General features: G+C 34.8%; 1 protein-coding gene across 3 annotated transcripts in view; it reads left to right on the top strand.

Annotated features, from left to right (window-relative positions):
* CSMD3 (CUB and Sushi multiple domains 3) overlaps nt 1-15,817 on the top strand; it is an 891,194-nt gene that overhangs the window by 630,880 nt on the left and 244,497 nt on the right. For all 3 annotated transcript variants that reach the window (XM_045861257.1, XM_045861256.1, XM_045861255.1), the window contains one exon: nt 2,052-2,254. In XM_045861257.1, coding sequence (XP_045717213.1) covers nt 2,052-2,254 — 203 coding nt within the window. The remainder of the gene's footprint in view (nt 1-2,051; nt 2,255-15,817) is intronic.

Below are 15,817 nucleotides of genomic sequence, written 5' to 3'. Positions count from 1 at the left end.
TGATTTATTGATTTATGGGTCACATTGGCAGCTCATGTAACACCTTAAAAAGAAGCTTTTCATATTTATTAGAGGGCACAGAGGGAAAGAAATTCTTCTGCTTCTTGGGCACTCTACTCATATAATTCTCAATGACTTAAAACATCGAGTCTGCAACTTTTTTGGGTGTACACAGTTGTCCAAGTCACAATTCTATATTTAGCCTCATGGCCTGGCCAGTGTTGCTCAGTTGCTTGGATTATCATCCCACAACCCAAGGGCTGCAGGTTTGACTCCAGGTCAGGGCACATACCTGGATTGAAGGTTCAACCCTGGACCGGGGTGTGTAAGATCCCCTGTCAGAGCACGTACAGGAGGCAACCCACCCATGTTTTTCTCTTGCATCAATGTTTCTCTCTCCCTTTTTCTCTTTCTAAAAGCAATGGAAAAAAAAGTCCTCAAGTGAATATTTAAAAAAATTAACCTCACAAACATTTAGAAAAAATAAGAAGAGAAATGGGACTAGACTACCCCATGCCTTTCATGGCTTTCACCATAACCCTGGAGCACCTGCTCTCTGCCCCTTTACTGAGATTGGATTTTCATCCCCTGCTTAGTTAGGTGGCTATCAATTCTTGACATCAATGCCCATTAGATGAGAGCTTCCTAAATCAACAACAAGCAGGTTTCTAACCCTATTACATGCTCTCAACCTTAGGTTAAATATCAGGGTTATGACTGGTAATGGATTAATAAATGAACAAATTGTCTTTGTCATATGAGCTAGTTATCATTGCTTATAAACAATGACTTTAAACTTAGGAATTGATTCTTTCTGTAAATGGGATTTCAGACAGGATTGTGGGGGGTGCAAGTGGTTATAGAAAACAAGTATCATCATTCAAAAAATATGCTGAAAGGTATACTGAGTGTATTGTCAGGCGTAAACCAGTATGTTATTGGACATGAACTGGTATGTTGTTTTTGGAAGGCTGATCCTCAGCCTATTTTTATGTAGCATAAATAATACATTGTTTTATTTAAATATTAGAATTAGAAAACTTGAAAATATTAATTTCAATGGGTATCTGGATTTTTTTCAAAATTAAAGAACAAAAGTTGATATTTAATTGCAACTCAGATTTGAAGTTATGACAATTCACATATCAAACATAAGTATGAAGTATATGTAGAAAGAATTGATCTGTTGATATAATTGGATTTATAATATTTGGCATAAGCTGTGAAAAGTATGAGATACTAATTTTGTCTGAATTAAATATAAAGTAGAATGGACTTAATATAAAACAATTTGGAGGGCTTATTCATTTTCTGGGAGGTGGGTAAACATTATTTTTCATGTTTAGGAAGTTTCCTTTTATTCATAGATTGTGTGTAATTATAACATCGACTTTTTAAAAACACTCATATTTTTTCTGTATATATTGAGATGTTCATGTGATTTTTCCCCCTTTTATCTGTCATTGTGATGATATTGATTTCTGAGTGTGAACTATGCTTGTAATTGGGAATAAATCTCATTTGATTCTAATAAAGCAAGCATGAAACGTTGGTAAAAAATGTATACTATGCAATCAGAAAACTTCAGTTCATGACTCTGCCACCCTTTGGACCATTTTATTTAGTTTCTCCATTTAGCACATTTATACAATTGAGATAAAATTGTTTCTGTTTTATAGGGTCATTATAGTAATTAAATAAACAAACAAATAAAAATGATGCATTTTGTACAGTGCCTGGCATGTACCAGATCCTCCAAAAGTGTCACTTGCTGTTGTCATCGTTGAAGTTCATGAACACAGGAAAGGATGTGTACCTGAAATTTTGGTAATTTGCGAAGATGACATAATAGTGCATTTGATCATATTCTAAAAGAAATAAATTATAGAAAAAGTTCAGAAGTTGATTAAGATTACATACATATGCTGTTTACATTTTTATCTGATAGAATAAAAGTAACAATTATTAAAAGCAAAGATGCACATTTGTCGTATTCTTTATTTAAAACTCAATTTGTGCCTAAAATAATCAAACATATATCTTTCCCACAGCCTACAGTTTCTTGCTTTCGATACGGAAGCATCACATGATATACTCCGAGTTTGGGATGGTCCGCCAGAAAATGAGATGCTTTTAAAGGAAATTAGTGGATCTCTTATCCCTGAAGGAATCCATAGCACCCTCAACATTGTGACCATCCAGTTTGACACGGATTTTTATATCAGCAAATCTGGATTTGCAATTCAGTTTTCAAGTGAGTTACTATTTTATTTCTTAAATGCAAAATAAGAATGGTATTCGAATAGTTCTGTTAACTGTACTATTCAAAATTTTAATGATTTTAAATAGTCTTATCTAATCTTCTTATTAATCTACAGTTAAAGTAAAATATATTTGGAGAAAAGAAATGCGGTTAACTTTGAATTAAAAAATTAATTGTTGAGACCTTCTCTCCAATTGTCAAACTGATTTTCCTTAAAATATAGGTGGTGTTATAATGATTCCACAAATGAAATTATTACATTACAAAAGCTTGCAATCTGGATTTACAATCAAACAATATATTTCCAAAATGTGCAATATTTGTAGGTAAGTAAAGAAATGAATATTTACCATTACAAAAACAAGTAATTCTACATTTTTACAAATTTTGTTTTCTTCTGTTAAAAAAATCTTTATTATATAGTCACTGATATCTTTGACACAAAGATTTTAGACCCACTTTTAAATTTAAGATTGCTTAAACAATGAAGCATATGGCTTATACGTAATTACCAGTATTCACTTCTTATATTTTTCCAAGGCATTCATACATGACTAAGTACATTGTTCTGCTAAAAAGAATTATGGTTTAGTGGCTGGAGAAAAATACAACTTCCAGTTTTTAATTGCTACAATTTACTTTTATTGCCAAGACACATTGTGTCTTTAATAAAATTACCTAATAGAATTTCTCATTGTAGGGTGTTTAAAAAATTTATTGACAGAAACATATCCAAATTTGCAAGGTCATCTGTAAGAAAGGTGCAAGCCAGTATTCTTCAAATGGCCCTGAATGCCAAGTCCTAGCTCCTTACTAATTGCTGACTTTGGGCACCTGACCTCATTACCTGAGTCTGTGCTCTAATTCACATAGGAATAATAATGCGTGCACAATACTTGGTAGTGAGTAGATGGTGCCCAGTGAGCTATTATTATTATATGAATAAATATAAAATTAAACTTGAAAAAAATGGGTAAAGCATGGAGGACTTCTAAAATTTGACTCTCCACAAATATATTGTTTTAGGTAAACAGCTAGTTAATGCAATATTGATGGATTTTTTTGCTTGTGGAATAGAGTTGTTTGATATAGTTAACTAATAGAAATGAATTGTTTGGCAGTGTATAAACCAAGCTTGTGTGAGAGGTGTAAGTCAATGTAGAAGAATCAAAATCTTTAAATTTGTAATTTAAATACATATATATTTTCAAAAAGTTATAAAAATAAGAAAACTATTGTATAATTAGTGAACATAAATGGCTTCTAATTCTGAAACACCAAATATTTTTTATCTTCTGTTTTCTAATGTTTACCTCTCTCTCCCTCCCTCCCTTTCTCCTTCCCTCCGTCCCCCACCACCCTCTGTCTTTTAAGTTATGAACAGTTTGTCAGAGAACTGCTTTTGACTGCTGTCTGATTTCAGTTCTTTCTAGTTATAGTTTGACCGCTAACAGTTCTCATTTCCTTTACCTTAAGTTAGTAACATATAATGCATATAATGTCTTACAATAAATGGTTTTTGTGGTTAAACGTCTGAAAATGCTCATGTTAAACAGTGCCTCAGTCTAGTGCTTGTGAATGCCAAGTGCATGTTCTTTGGATAAATTGGGAGTTTCATATGAATTTCTGGGAATTTTTAATGAGGATTTTTTGTGTGAAATTAGCAATGTGGTTTTATGTTTATTGTATTTGTCAGGTATATTCAAGTTTCAAAACAATATGTTTAATACATATAATACCAGATCTTTGCTAAATCTGCCTTCATAATATGCTTTTAAGAAGCATAGGAATTTGTACTAGTGATCTGAGACTAAACACTTACGTATCAAAATAAAATTGCTTTGAGGTTTACTATATTGTGAATAGCATCAGCCAATGAAAATTGATTGGACATCTCGGTTGGCTATCTTCTGTAACTCATGCTTACACAGCTTACCAAGTGCCCAGATTTCAGATGTGAAAGTATCTTTTTAATTAATGAGTTCTTATGTGTATATCAAGAATGGTGTTAAATGTTTCCATTGCGTGATGTCATTCATTTAATCCTCGAAGAAGCCATACGAGATATGTTATTTCATCTCCATTTTCCAAATAAACACTCTAAGGTTTAGAAAGTGTGTCAATTTGTTCAAGGTCATACCACTAGCAGAGTCTGGAGCTGTGACTCAAGTCCAGGTGTTTGAAAGGAGCTTGACACTGTGCCTGGAGCACAGTAAAATGCTTAGCTGCTATTGTTATTATTATGCTTGTGTTATTATTTGTGTACATGCTTTAATATGCTGGAGGAAATAGGAAGCTTTTAGTCCTATTAGTTACGATGAAGTTATACAATTTCATCAGCTTGTGTTCGTGATGACGCTCTCAAGAACCACTTCTAAGGTCACACTCTGAAAAGCAGGTGGTTTGTAGAAGCGAAGCACTGAGGTGGATTGAAGGAAAACTGGGTCATACACGTGCCCATTTAAAAGGGACAGTTGTCCTGTCTAGCTTTAGTCATTTTGTGCTGTGGGAAGACAGGCTAATTTTAAAGTGCAACTGGAAATAAGTATTTTTTATGTAAAGTCATCTAATTTTCGGTGAAAACAATAAAACTTAAAGGGAATGTTAACAGACTACATAAGCCAATAAGCCACTGCACTTTAGGTCAAATGTGTCTTGCAGGTCAGTTTGCCCCTTTAGTGCCCTTCCTAAAGTCCTCTCCCCTAGATACAGTTATCTCACGCTACCCATCTATTCATTTGTTCATTCATTCGTTTGAGGAGAGTCTAGTAAGGGCCAGATATTAAACGTGTCTATCACCAATTACTTCTCAATTGCACCTCCCCTTTCACGGAGGTATATCTTGGTTTCATAACACATGGCCACCCCAAGAATGCTCTGCTGACTTCTGTCTCTAAACCTTCTTTCACCTCACATGTCGTTCTGTTCCTTTCCGCTGCAGTCCTACTCTTTCTTACAGACACAGCACCGAGACCTCTCTTTATAAGACACTTTCTGACCTTCTTTATTAGACATATTCCAGCCCATGCCCCAGGTACCAGCTGTGATTTTTTCCAAATGAAGACGAGAATAAATGGTTTATCAATGCATTGTCCCGAAGATGTTTGAATTATATGATCTTTGCTCCCCAAATATATATTGAGGGATAGTTTAATTTACTAATCTAAGGTAGGTTTTGAGAGTAAAAGCAGAAATTATTAAAAGTTAAACTGGACAATAGGCATAAAATAACAGTTGTGGCTGAATCAGGATGTGTCATTTTATTATTTTTATTTTTTACTGTTGCTCAAGTACAGTTGTTCCATTTCTCCCCCACTAGCTGTCAGACTTTTATTGTATCCCTACTCTCCCCACACACACAATGTGCATCCCTCTTTTGAGCAAAAAGCTGTGGTTTATTGAATGTCAAATAATAAATAAAAAAAAGAAATAGTCAAAGTATAATAGCAGCTCAGTCTTCAACAACAGAACGCAACCCATGAAATATATTTCACTGAAGTTGGCGCAAAGTGAATGGAACTGAAATGTAGGTCATGTAACAACTTTGTAATCATCATCAAGCCACTACAAGCAGCCTCATGCCTCCTATTTCACGATCTATTCATTCTGTGTGGGGTCTGTCATTATGCCGCTTGGTGCTATAGTCCGCAAGGCACTGTTGCTTAATCAGAGCTACTTGAGTCTGACATTGCATCTCATGTTGTCCTATGTCCTTGGCTCTCAGCAGTCAGCCACTATACCCCCTTGCTTAAACTGTAATCTGCTTGTCTCACTTCAGTTCCACAGGGAGGGCATCTTTGAGTATCACACTGTCACTTGCCCACAGAATAGTGGATTTTGACAGAGCATTTTCTGTGCTCTTCAGTCTTTGACCTCTCTGTTAAGAATCTGCCCCCGCTGGGTAATATTAAATACGAAGGCCTATCGCTTATGCTGTTTAAAGTTCTCAAGGAAATGGACTCCTTTAGCCATGAGAGGTTGATGCCTCCCAGTCTCAAAGGCTGGCATAGCACCCACGCCTGTTTTCTCACCCTCATCATTACTGCCTGCATTGCTGTAACAGTCAGCTAGCCTCTTGCTTCATTATCCCTCCAGCCAGGCTTTTCCCCACAGTTCCACCTGACTGATATTTTAAAACTACAATTCAGACATCACTCCTCTGTTTAAAATTCTTTAATGGCCACACAGTCATAAGTTCAAAACACTGGGGTTACACTTACAGCCCTCACACTTTGTGTCCCAACTACCTGCCAGCTTCATCCCTCACACTTCGCTGGCACAGCCAGTCACTAACTGCACGGCAGTCACATTTCTGCTTCTCTCACAAACCCCCTCCTTGTTCCTGGAGCATGTATGTCCATATCAGATTCTATGAACTTTTAGTCATTTTCCAAGGCCCAGGCCGAGCACCTCTAGTACCGATGAACTCCTAATTGGACACTCTCACATCCGCACTGCTGTGACACTGTGTGCGTATTCTCTTAGACTGGCCACATGTCCGGTTTGTCCTGGACAGTCCTGGCTTATGGATGTTTTCCCAGCACCCTGACTGGTTGCCATTAGCCCTGCACTTGACATTTTTTTAAAAAGTAAAGTATCATTAATAATAGTTCTGCTAAATTAGCCGAAGCATATTTCTTAGCTCTCTACTTTCTACTTGATCTCACCTGGTAGTGTGTGAGATTTGTTTGCAGTGCTCAGATTAATTATAATACATGGTTAAATTTGAAGGATAAAAACTGATTATTCCTTTCTGTTTCCCCATCTTTTCCAGATACTAGGTTATTCATACTTCCCATTCAAGGACAGCAGACAGGGCGCTTGTAGATAAAATGAAATAGTCTCTGACATGAACACCTAACCCATTCCGATTTAGGTGGTAGTGGGAGGAGCATGCATTTGTTGCGGTTGCCCTTCCAGCTAGTCAGTATCACAGCAAGTGATCTCATAGTCTGTGCTGTTGTTTGACAGCTACATAAAGCTGTCAGGCTACGAACTGGCAGAATTAGTGGGAATTGCATGCGAAAATAGAGGCTCAGCAGATATGCAATAGAGCTCTAGAATAGCCATTCTCAACCTTTTTTTTCCCCTTGTAAACTCATCACACACATAAGCTATCTGTGCACACCAGAAAATACATGCTTTTGCCAGTCTGGCAAAAAGAAATAGGTATAATTTTGATTCATTCACATTGGATGGGAATTGTTTTGACTGTTGTAATTTTTTTAATTTGGCAAACTAAGGAAAGAGAGGCCAGTGACCCTGACTAAATACCCAGGCACTGCATGTTTTAAAAATTCTTACAACACACCAGCTGAAAATTGCTGCTTTGAGATATAATCTGAATGCTCTTGCTATAAGTGTATTTGTTATTTATCTTATGGAGTAAAACCATAACTATTTATTTTATCATAGAGATATTTAAATATTTTGTAACAAATATTTATGGCAGCAGAGGACTTTTTGAAAGTACAGGCCTAGTGAATGATTATTTACTAAACAAGGGAGGGAGGGGTGGGCAGGACAGGGGAAAGCACGGGGAGGAGTTGGGACAACTGTAATAGAAAAATAATAAAAACATAAAAAAGTTAAAATCACTTTTGTGTACCCCCCCAAAAAAAAGAAAAGAAAAGAAAAAGAAAGCTAATTCCCCCAAGATGTCCAAAAAGAAGGTCAGTCCATTACAGGGTCTCTCGAGAAGATTCCAAGCAGGGGTCCCCAGGGATGTCAGACAAACTGATCCTTGCAGAAGTTGAAACTAAGGCCAAAAATGTAGTAGAAAAGAACCTAGAATAATTTTTTAATCACTGTTTGTAAATCAAAGTATTTTAGTACCTCCAAAAACACATTTTTTAGAAAGCAGGGAGTGCCACATGATTTCATTTCAATAAAACATAGTTAGATAAGTGGTAAAAAATGTTTTGGAGGGGAACTCATGTGGATTGGGCACTTTTTGGCACAACCAAAAAGTGAGTATGATACTGACATAATGAGAGTGTTATTTTGTGTGTCATGTTATAGCATTCAGGAGGCTATGGCGGGGGTGACTTTATATTATAAAATATGAAGCATAATTAAATGGTGATTTGGAGCCACGATAAAGTATTAACTTTAGCTTTGTCATTTTTAAATACTCAGTATATTAAATGCCTTAATTATATTAAAGTAGCTGTCTTCGGTAGCCATATTCTTTTCAGTGGAATTACTTCCTAAATAAAAGTACTCTCTGGTATTGCATTTGTCCTTAGCATCACAAAATTCATAGTAATAGGCCAGCTTTTCGCTGATAATTTGTTGACCTTATATGACAGATGAAATATTTTGATCGAGGAGGTTGTATGTATTATATTAACACATGAGATGTTGGAAATTTAAATGTAATACTGTATTAAATTTTAAGATATTGATATTTGGTATTCTTGTGTTGTGAACAAATTGCCTACAAATTTTAAGAAAATATTTAGAATAGCTCTTTAGATTAACTAGTAGATAGCACATGGCTATGTCTTAATTTTCTCTACAGTCTGAAAATCTCTCCCTTTTATACACTTTTGAATAATTAGATCATCTACATTGAATGTAATCATTTATGTGGTTGAGTTTGTCTAACTTATTATTGTATATTTTTATGGGATCCACCTGTTTTGTGTTTCTATTTTTACTATCATTTTGTGCTCCTCTATTAACTTGTTAGCTATACATTTTTTGGTACTCACTCTATTATTTGTAACATGCATTTTTTCACTTACTAAAACACATAGTCAAGTGATATTATACCATCTATCATATAATGTAAGAGCCTTACATTATTTCCAATTTCCCCTTCTGTGTTTAGGGTATTGTTTTCCTTTATTTCACTTCTATGTATGCTAATACCACAGTATATATTTTTTAATTTTAAGCAGACAGTTATATACTAACTTTTTAAGATGAGGCAAGGGACACATGACATATTTTTGTCAAGAAATATTGTCTATTTTCACCACTTTTCTTCCACAGTGTACTGGAAATCTTATCCATAGCAGTTAGACAAAATAAATAAATAAATAAATAAAATACAACCATATTGGAAAAGAAGAAGTAAAACTGTCATTATTTGTAGATGACATAATAGTGTATATAAACAACTCTAAAGATTGCACCAAAAAAGCTACTAGAACTGATAAATGAATTCAGTAGCAGGATAGAAAATTAATATTTAGAAATCTGTTGCATATTTATACACCGATAATGAACTGTCAGAAAAAGAAATATAAAAAATCCCATTTACAATTATGTCAAAAAATAAAATATCTAGGAATAAATTTAACCAAGGATGTAAAAGACTTGTACTTGGAAAATTTTAAGACATTGAAGAAAGAATTTGAAGAAGATAAAAGTAAATGGAAGCACATACCATGCTTATGGATAGGAATAATTAACATAATTAAACTATCCATAGTGCCCAAAGCAATCTATACATTCAATGCAATCCATATTAATATACCAATGGCATTTTTCATGGAACGAGATGAAATAATCCTAAAATGTATAGGGGACCACCAAAGACCATGAATAGCCTTGGGGAATCTTGAGAAAGAAGAATAAAGTTGGAGGTATTAAGTCACCTGATACCAGACTATAATATAAAGCTATAGTAATCAGAAAAACATAGTACTGGCATAAAAGCAGATACATAGATCAATGGAACAGAATAGAGAGCCCAGAAATAAACTCATACCTATATGCTCAATTAATATTTGACAAAAGAAGCAAGAACCTACAATGGGGTAAAGATGGTCTATTAAATAGATGGTGCTGACAAAATTGATCAGGTACATGCAAATAAAATGAAAGTAGACCACCTTCTTATACTATGTTGCGCGTGGGTCACCGGCCAGCAATGATCACGGAACGCTGTGGATGGCTCGACGATAAACACGCGAGAAAAAACATGCACAGAGACAAACTAGTTTCTGTGGAGAAGTAGGGGCGAAATGGCCACCCCTTCTAGTGAGGAGCGTGCTGATTTACAGTCCATACCTGCTTTTATTAGGGCTCATTCTGCATAATAATTCAGGTAAGGTACAGTACTCATTAGGGGGAAGTAAGGAACCATAGAAAACAAAGAACTCTGCCGGTCTATTGAGTTGGGGGTCAAAGAGCTGTAAGACAGGAACAAAATAACTTTCTCCTAAGACCCTTCTCATTCAACTGAGAGCATTCTAAACAAAGGAGGTTTCACAGTAATTTACATGTTCTTTCTTAGGCCTGATCACCCTGGGGAATCCGCACTTCTCAGTACCGAGCTGCACCACCCTGTCATTGTTTCAGGCTTAGGTGGAGCAAGGAAACTAAGGCAACTGAGAGACAAGGTTTTTTCCCAGATGCTGAGAACTCAGGCTATGTCAAAGCCGAGGAGCGAGGGTCCATCACCCCCCTTTTGCTGCAGCCCCCAAAGTCCTTCTTTTGGGGGGCCTCCCAAAGTGATCGTGCCTGTCTTAGGTCGTTCTCCCCGTGGGGAATCTTACCCGTCTTTGGCTAACCGACCAAGCTTTTTGGGGTTCAGTCATGAATAAAGCAGCAGAAGCAGCATTCCTGCCAGGGAGATAAGCTTTTGTCTCCTTGCTGGCTCACAGTTCCAAGGGCTCTCCCTTAGCCTTAGCTAGGCGGGGGTTTCAGCTTCTGATACCAGTCAGGGCAGTTCCCAACAATACTATATACAAGAATAAACTCAAAATGGATTAAAGACTTAACTGTAAGACTTGAAACCATAAAATTCCTTGAAAAAAAAACATAGGCAATAAAATTTCTGACATGTCTCTTAGCAATATTTTTTTTCTGATATATCTTTTTGGACAAGGGAAAAAATAAACACATGAGACTACATCAAACTAAAAAATGTTTGCAAAAAAAAAATGAAACCATCAACAAAACAAAAGACAACCTACCAAATGGAAGAAGATATTTTTCAATGGTATATCCCATAAGGGGTTAATTCTCAAAATTTATAAAAATCTCATACAACTGAAAACCAAAAAAATGAAAAAAATCTGATGTCACTAATCATCAGAAAAATGCAAATTAAAAACACAATGTGATATCACCTTGTACCTGTCAGAATGGTTGTCATCAATAAATTGACAAACAAGTGATGGTGAGAATATGAAGAAAAAGGAACTCTCATGCATTGCTGGTGGGATTGCAAATTGTTGCAACCAGTGTGGAAAACATTATGGAGGTTCCTCAAAAAGTAAAAAAAAAAATAATAATAATAAATATACTACCTTAATATCCAGCAGTTTTCTTTATACATATAAAGAAATCCATAACAATAATTCAAGAAGATATATGAGATCTGTCTGGAAAAAGTCCAGCCATTGTTAAAACAATGAGAATGGTTACGTAACATCAGTGTAACCTGGCAGCCAAGGAGAGTGGACTGGAATGTGCATGTGTGAACAATGATGACTTCACTGTACTAGTCAGTGGGGGGCAGTAGATCCCACAGAGTGAGCATGTGTACCGTGTGGTGATTGCATTAAAAAATGACTGATTGTGCATTAAGCTTGACCATTCCTCCATGGAAACTATTCAGATGATTCAGAAGTCCACAGCTATGGAAGCAACCCAAGTGCTCATCAATAGATAATTGGATAAAAAGTGTGGTACATATACAATGAATATTACTTGGCTGTTAAAAGAATGAAATCTTGCCATTTGTGACAAAATTAATGGACCTAGAGGATATTATGCTAAGTGAAATAAGTCAGCAACAAATGCTGTATGAATTCATGTGTGCAAACAAAACAGAAACAGACTCATAGATACAGAAAATACACTGAAGTTGCCAGAGGGGAGGGGGTTTGGGGCTGGGTGAAGAAAGTGAAAGGATTAAGAATTGGTAGTTACAAAATTGCTATTATGTTGAAGGCTGCTATGTAAGTATAAAATGTTGACTAGAACTATTGTCACTGTAAATCTTAAAGTCACTGATTGCCACGAAATAAAAATTTGTCAAAGAAGGTATTCTGAAAAATAAACATTCAGTTTCTATGAAAATAGTTAAACTGAAATGTATATACATTGTTTTTGAATCAATCTAATTATAATTTTCCATCATTAAAAAAAATTAGCCGAAAATTTAGCAGGTACCTCAGCACCTATAGAGAAAAACCTTTCTAAATTCAAAATAGTATTGCCTATGGAGACATCTGTTGAACATATCAACAATTTAAAAACTCTTATAGCAATACTAATGAAAATAAAAATTTGGAAAAAAATTGTTCATAAAAAGTAAAAATGCATTGAATATGACTAAGAAACATATTTAAAAATACAGATGTACTACAAATGATTGTTCTGCTTCCATTATTCTTAATGTTTAAATAATTTATATAAAGAATGTGTTTCTTTTGCACATGGCAAAAGAAAGGTATATGGCATTTTTAAATAAATTATTTTATTTTTAAAATAGCTTTTGTATGAATAACTATTTTGAAATGTTCATCATTAACATAACAGTTCTGTTAGTAGTTCCATATTTTGACATTATTTAAATTATTTTTAGCTTCCTGTTTCATTCCCAGAATTTTTCAGTTTGAATGGCAAAATGTGACCTGATTTTAATACCCATTTTATTATATGAAAGCCATGTACACATCCACGGCTCCTTTTAGGTTGTGTTCCTTTGAAGGTCAAGGATGTTACAATGTTGATATTTTTTTCCACAGAACTTTGCCCTGCACCTGGTTCTTAATACTTAGTAAATGTAAAATAATCTGATTGGATAGAAAAAAAATAATAATGTAAAACTAAAAGCATACTAATGCTATATACGTATTGCCTATGAGAAATAGCGTAAAAGAAATTTGTCTGGTTTTTCTTTGATTTTTGTTCATTAATTCTGGTGATCCCCAAATATAATAATTCTATCTCAAATTAGACCCTTATGTGCATTATCTTTTATAACCTTTAGATATGAAATCAGTTTCCTGTATAGGTAACTTTGATAGACTTCAACCTAACATGCCTTTTGATTTCACAAAAACTATACCCGTAATTTTACCCCCCACTTGTCTCCACTTTGGGAGCATAATAATCAAGGAATATAGGGAGGTGTTTTCTCTTACTAAAATACATCTCCAATCTTAAGCAAAATATCTGGCTTACTGTGAGCATACAACAATTTCTGTTGAGTTAAATGAATAAATATATTTTTGAATGAGATTTCTGTATACTTATAAATATATTACAACACTGACTTTGAGGTTTCTTTTGCATCCCATGCATTAAGCCACTTCGTTTCCCCCATGGGAATGACTCTGTCACACTGCCATCTACTATAACCTGACTTGCCATATCATTAGGTACATCCTTAGAAACATAATGAAATTCTAAAGATAGCCACGTTGCTGAGTAGTTGGCAGAGCACAGACCTAATAATGATGTTGAACATTCTTTATAAAATTGATGGATCTTGTACAAAGCAAGGGCTCAATCAAGGTCAAAATTCTCCAGGGTGAAATCCACCTCTAGGTTACCATCTGCATTTCAAATATGTTCTGATTGATTTGACTCTGGATGGGACTTCCTTCCAGGTTAAACATTCCTGTTACCCAACTTTATTTCCTTACAGACAGTGAAGTGAAGAATATAGTGTCATTTCTTAATCAATACAACAATATACGACAATAGAACTGAAAGAGAGGAATGTAAGACCTTATGAATATCACATTTGAACTACAACTTTTCTGAACTCTCCTGATACTACAAAAATACATAAAATGGCTTTATCTTTAGATAAACTACACAGTGAATAGTACAATAAAATCTACTCATCTTTAAAAATTCATTTCAGAATTGATATTTCCTTAAAATGATGCAATATTGTTGTTACAGTGAAACTTTGAGATTTTATCTGCTACTAAAACAGGCAGGTAAAATATTACTCTGCCAGTTTTATAGACGAGACAGCTAAAATTCAGAGAATGTCTACAACCTACTTAATCTCCCTTTCTTACTGCACTAGAGACTAAAATCTAGTGTCTCCTGCTTTTGATAACAGTACTTATTTAGCAGTATGAAATTCAAGATTTATCTTTTATGAAAGGTCTTGAGATAAAAAAGTTTATACTAGAGTCAACTTTCTTAACAGGAGGGACCCATGAGAACATATTGAGAGATTTTAGTGTATTTATTATCTGCTATAGAAAGTGACTCAGCAAGAAAACTGGAATGTTAATTTGTCTAGGGTCACCAAGACAGTAATGTAGGCTCCATCACTGAAAAATGGTTCACCCTATCATGTATAATTTTATTGAAACCTATGCATGCACTCATTAGGACTGTAAAATCTGTATTAGGTAAAGTGTATATTTCTAATTGAATTACACTCTATTAGATGAACACAAATATAAAATGAAAATTTAGAAATGTATTCATAATATCAGTGAGTTTTAGCAATGATGAGAACTCAATCGTATCTTGTAAATCTGGGTAATCTTTTGTTCTGGAAACATCCTCAGGTTATCCAGATAGATTAAAACAAATTAAAGTGTAATATTAATGCCCTTACCACATATGTGGAATAAATATTTCCCAGTGTCAGAAAATCATTGAAACAGAAATAAGTTTTTGGCATACACTGACATTATAAATTATACTTTTATTCCTTTATCCATTCATTTATTTTATAAATATTTATTTAATGAGCTATTTTTAATTGTTGTGGGAGATTTTCTCATGTTCTTAACATCTTAGGACAATTTAAAGGACAAAGCTTGTTTTGATAAGGTCACATTATTTAATGACTGCAGTTAACTCAGTGAACTTAGATCATTGGTGAAGACTGAGGGCAATTTAAAAAAAATACATCTAGGTAACATTTATATAAACTTACTCAACTAAAGCATAAACTGTTTTCTAATGCATGCTGAGAGAGATGCTTATATACAGGGTTTGGCACAAGTAATACCCCTTTTCTTTTTCTTTAAGATTTTATTTATTTATTTTCAGAAAGAGTGGGAAGGAGGGAGAGAGGGAGAGAAACATCATTGTGTGGTTGCCTCTCATGTGCCCAGTTCTGGGGACCTGGCCTGCAACCCCGGGACGTGCCCTGAAGTGGCAACCCTTTTGTTTGCAGCGTGGCATTCAATCCACTGAGCCACACCAGCCAGGGCAATACCCCTTTTCTTCTACAAAATCTTCTATTTCAAAATCATACGCATGCAACCGTGTAACAACAATATCACACTCAAGCACACCATATGACATATTAGGTGAAATGTTCAAATTGTTGCCCATCTCGTAAAAGGCATTCACATACCCTACCAACCACACTCAAACAGGTGTTACTTCTGCTGGACCATGTATATTGGGTTGTCCAAAAAGTCCACTTAGTTTTTTCCATAAAATGAAAGACACATTTTTCATTTTCACCAATAACTTTATTGATTTGGACATTTTGAGTATGCTGGCTATCTCTTGAGTGATATAACATTGATTGTTCTCAGTTAATGTTTTGATTTGATTGCCATCAACTTCAACTGGTCTGCCTGACGGTGGATCATTGTC

The sequence above is a fragment of the Phyllostomus hastatus genome, unplaced genomic scaffold (assembly GCF_019186645.2).
Source record: "Phyllostomus hastatus isolate PE091 unplaced genomic scaffold, TTU_PhHast_1.1 phas_scaffold_21, whole genome shotgun sequence".
Classification (NCBI taxonomy): Eukaryota; Metazoa; Chordata; class Mammalia; order Chiroptera; family Phyllostomidae; genus Phyllostomus; species Phyllostomus hastatus.
Note: the sequence above shows the minus strand (reverse complement) of the source record. Positions and strands in the feature narration are given on the sequence as shown.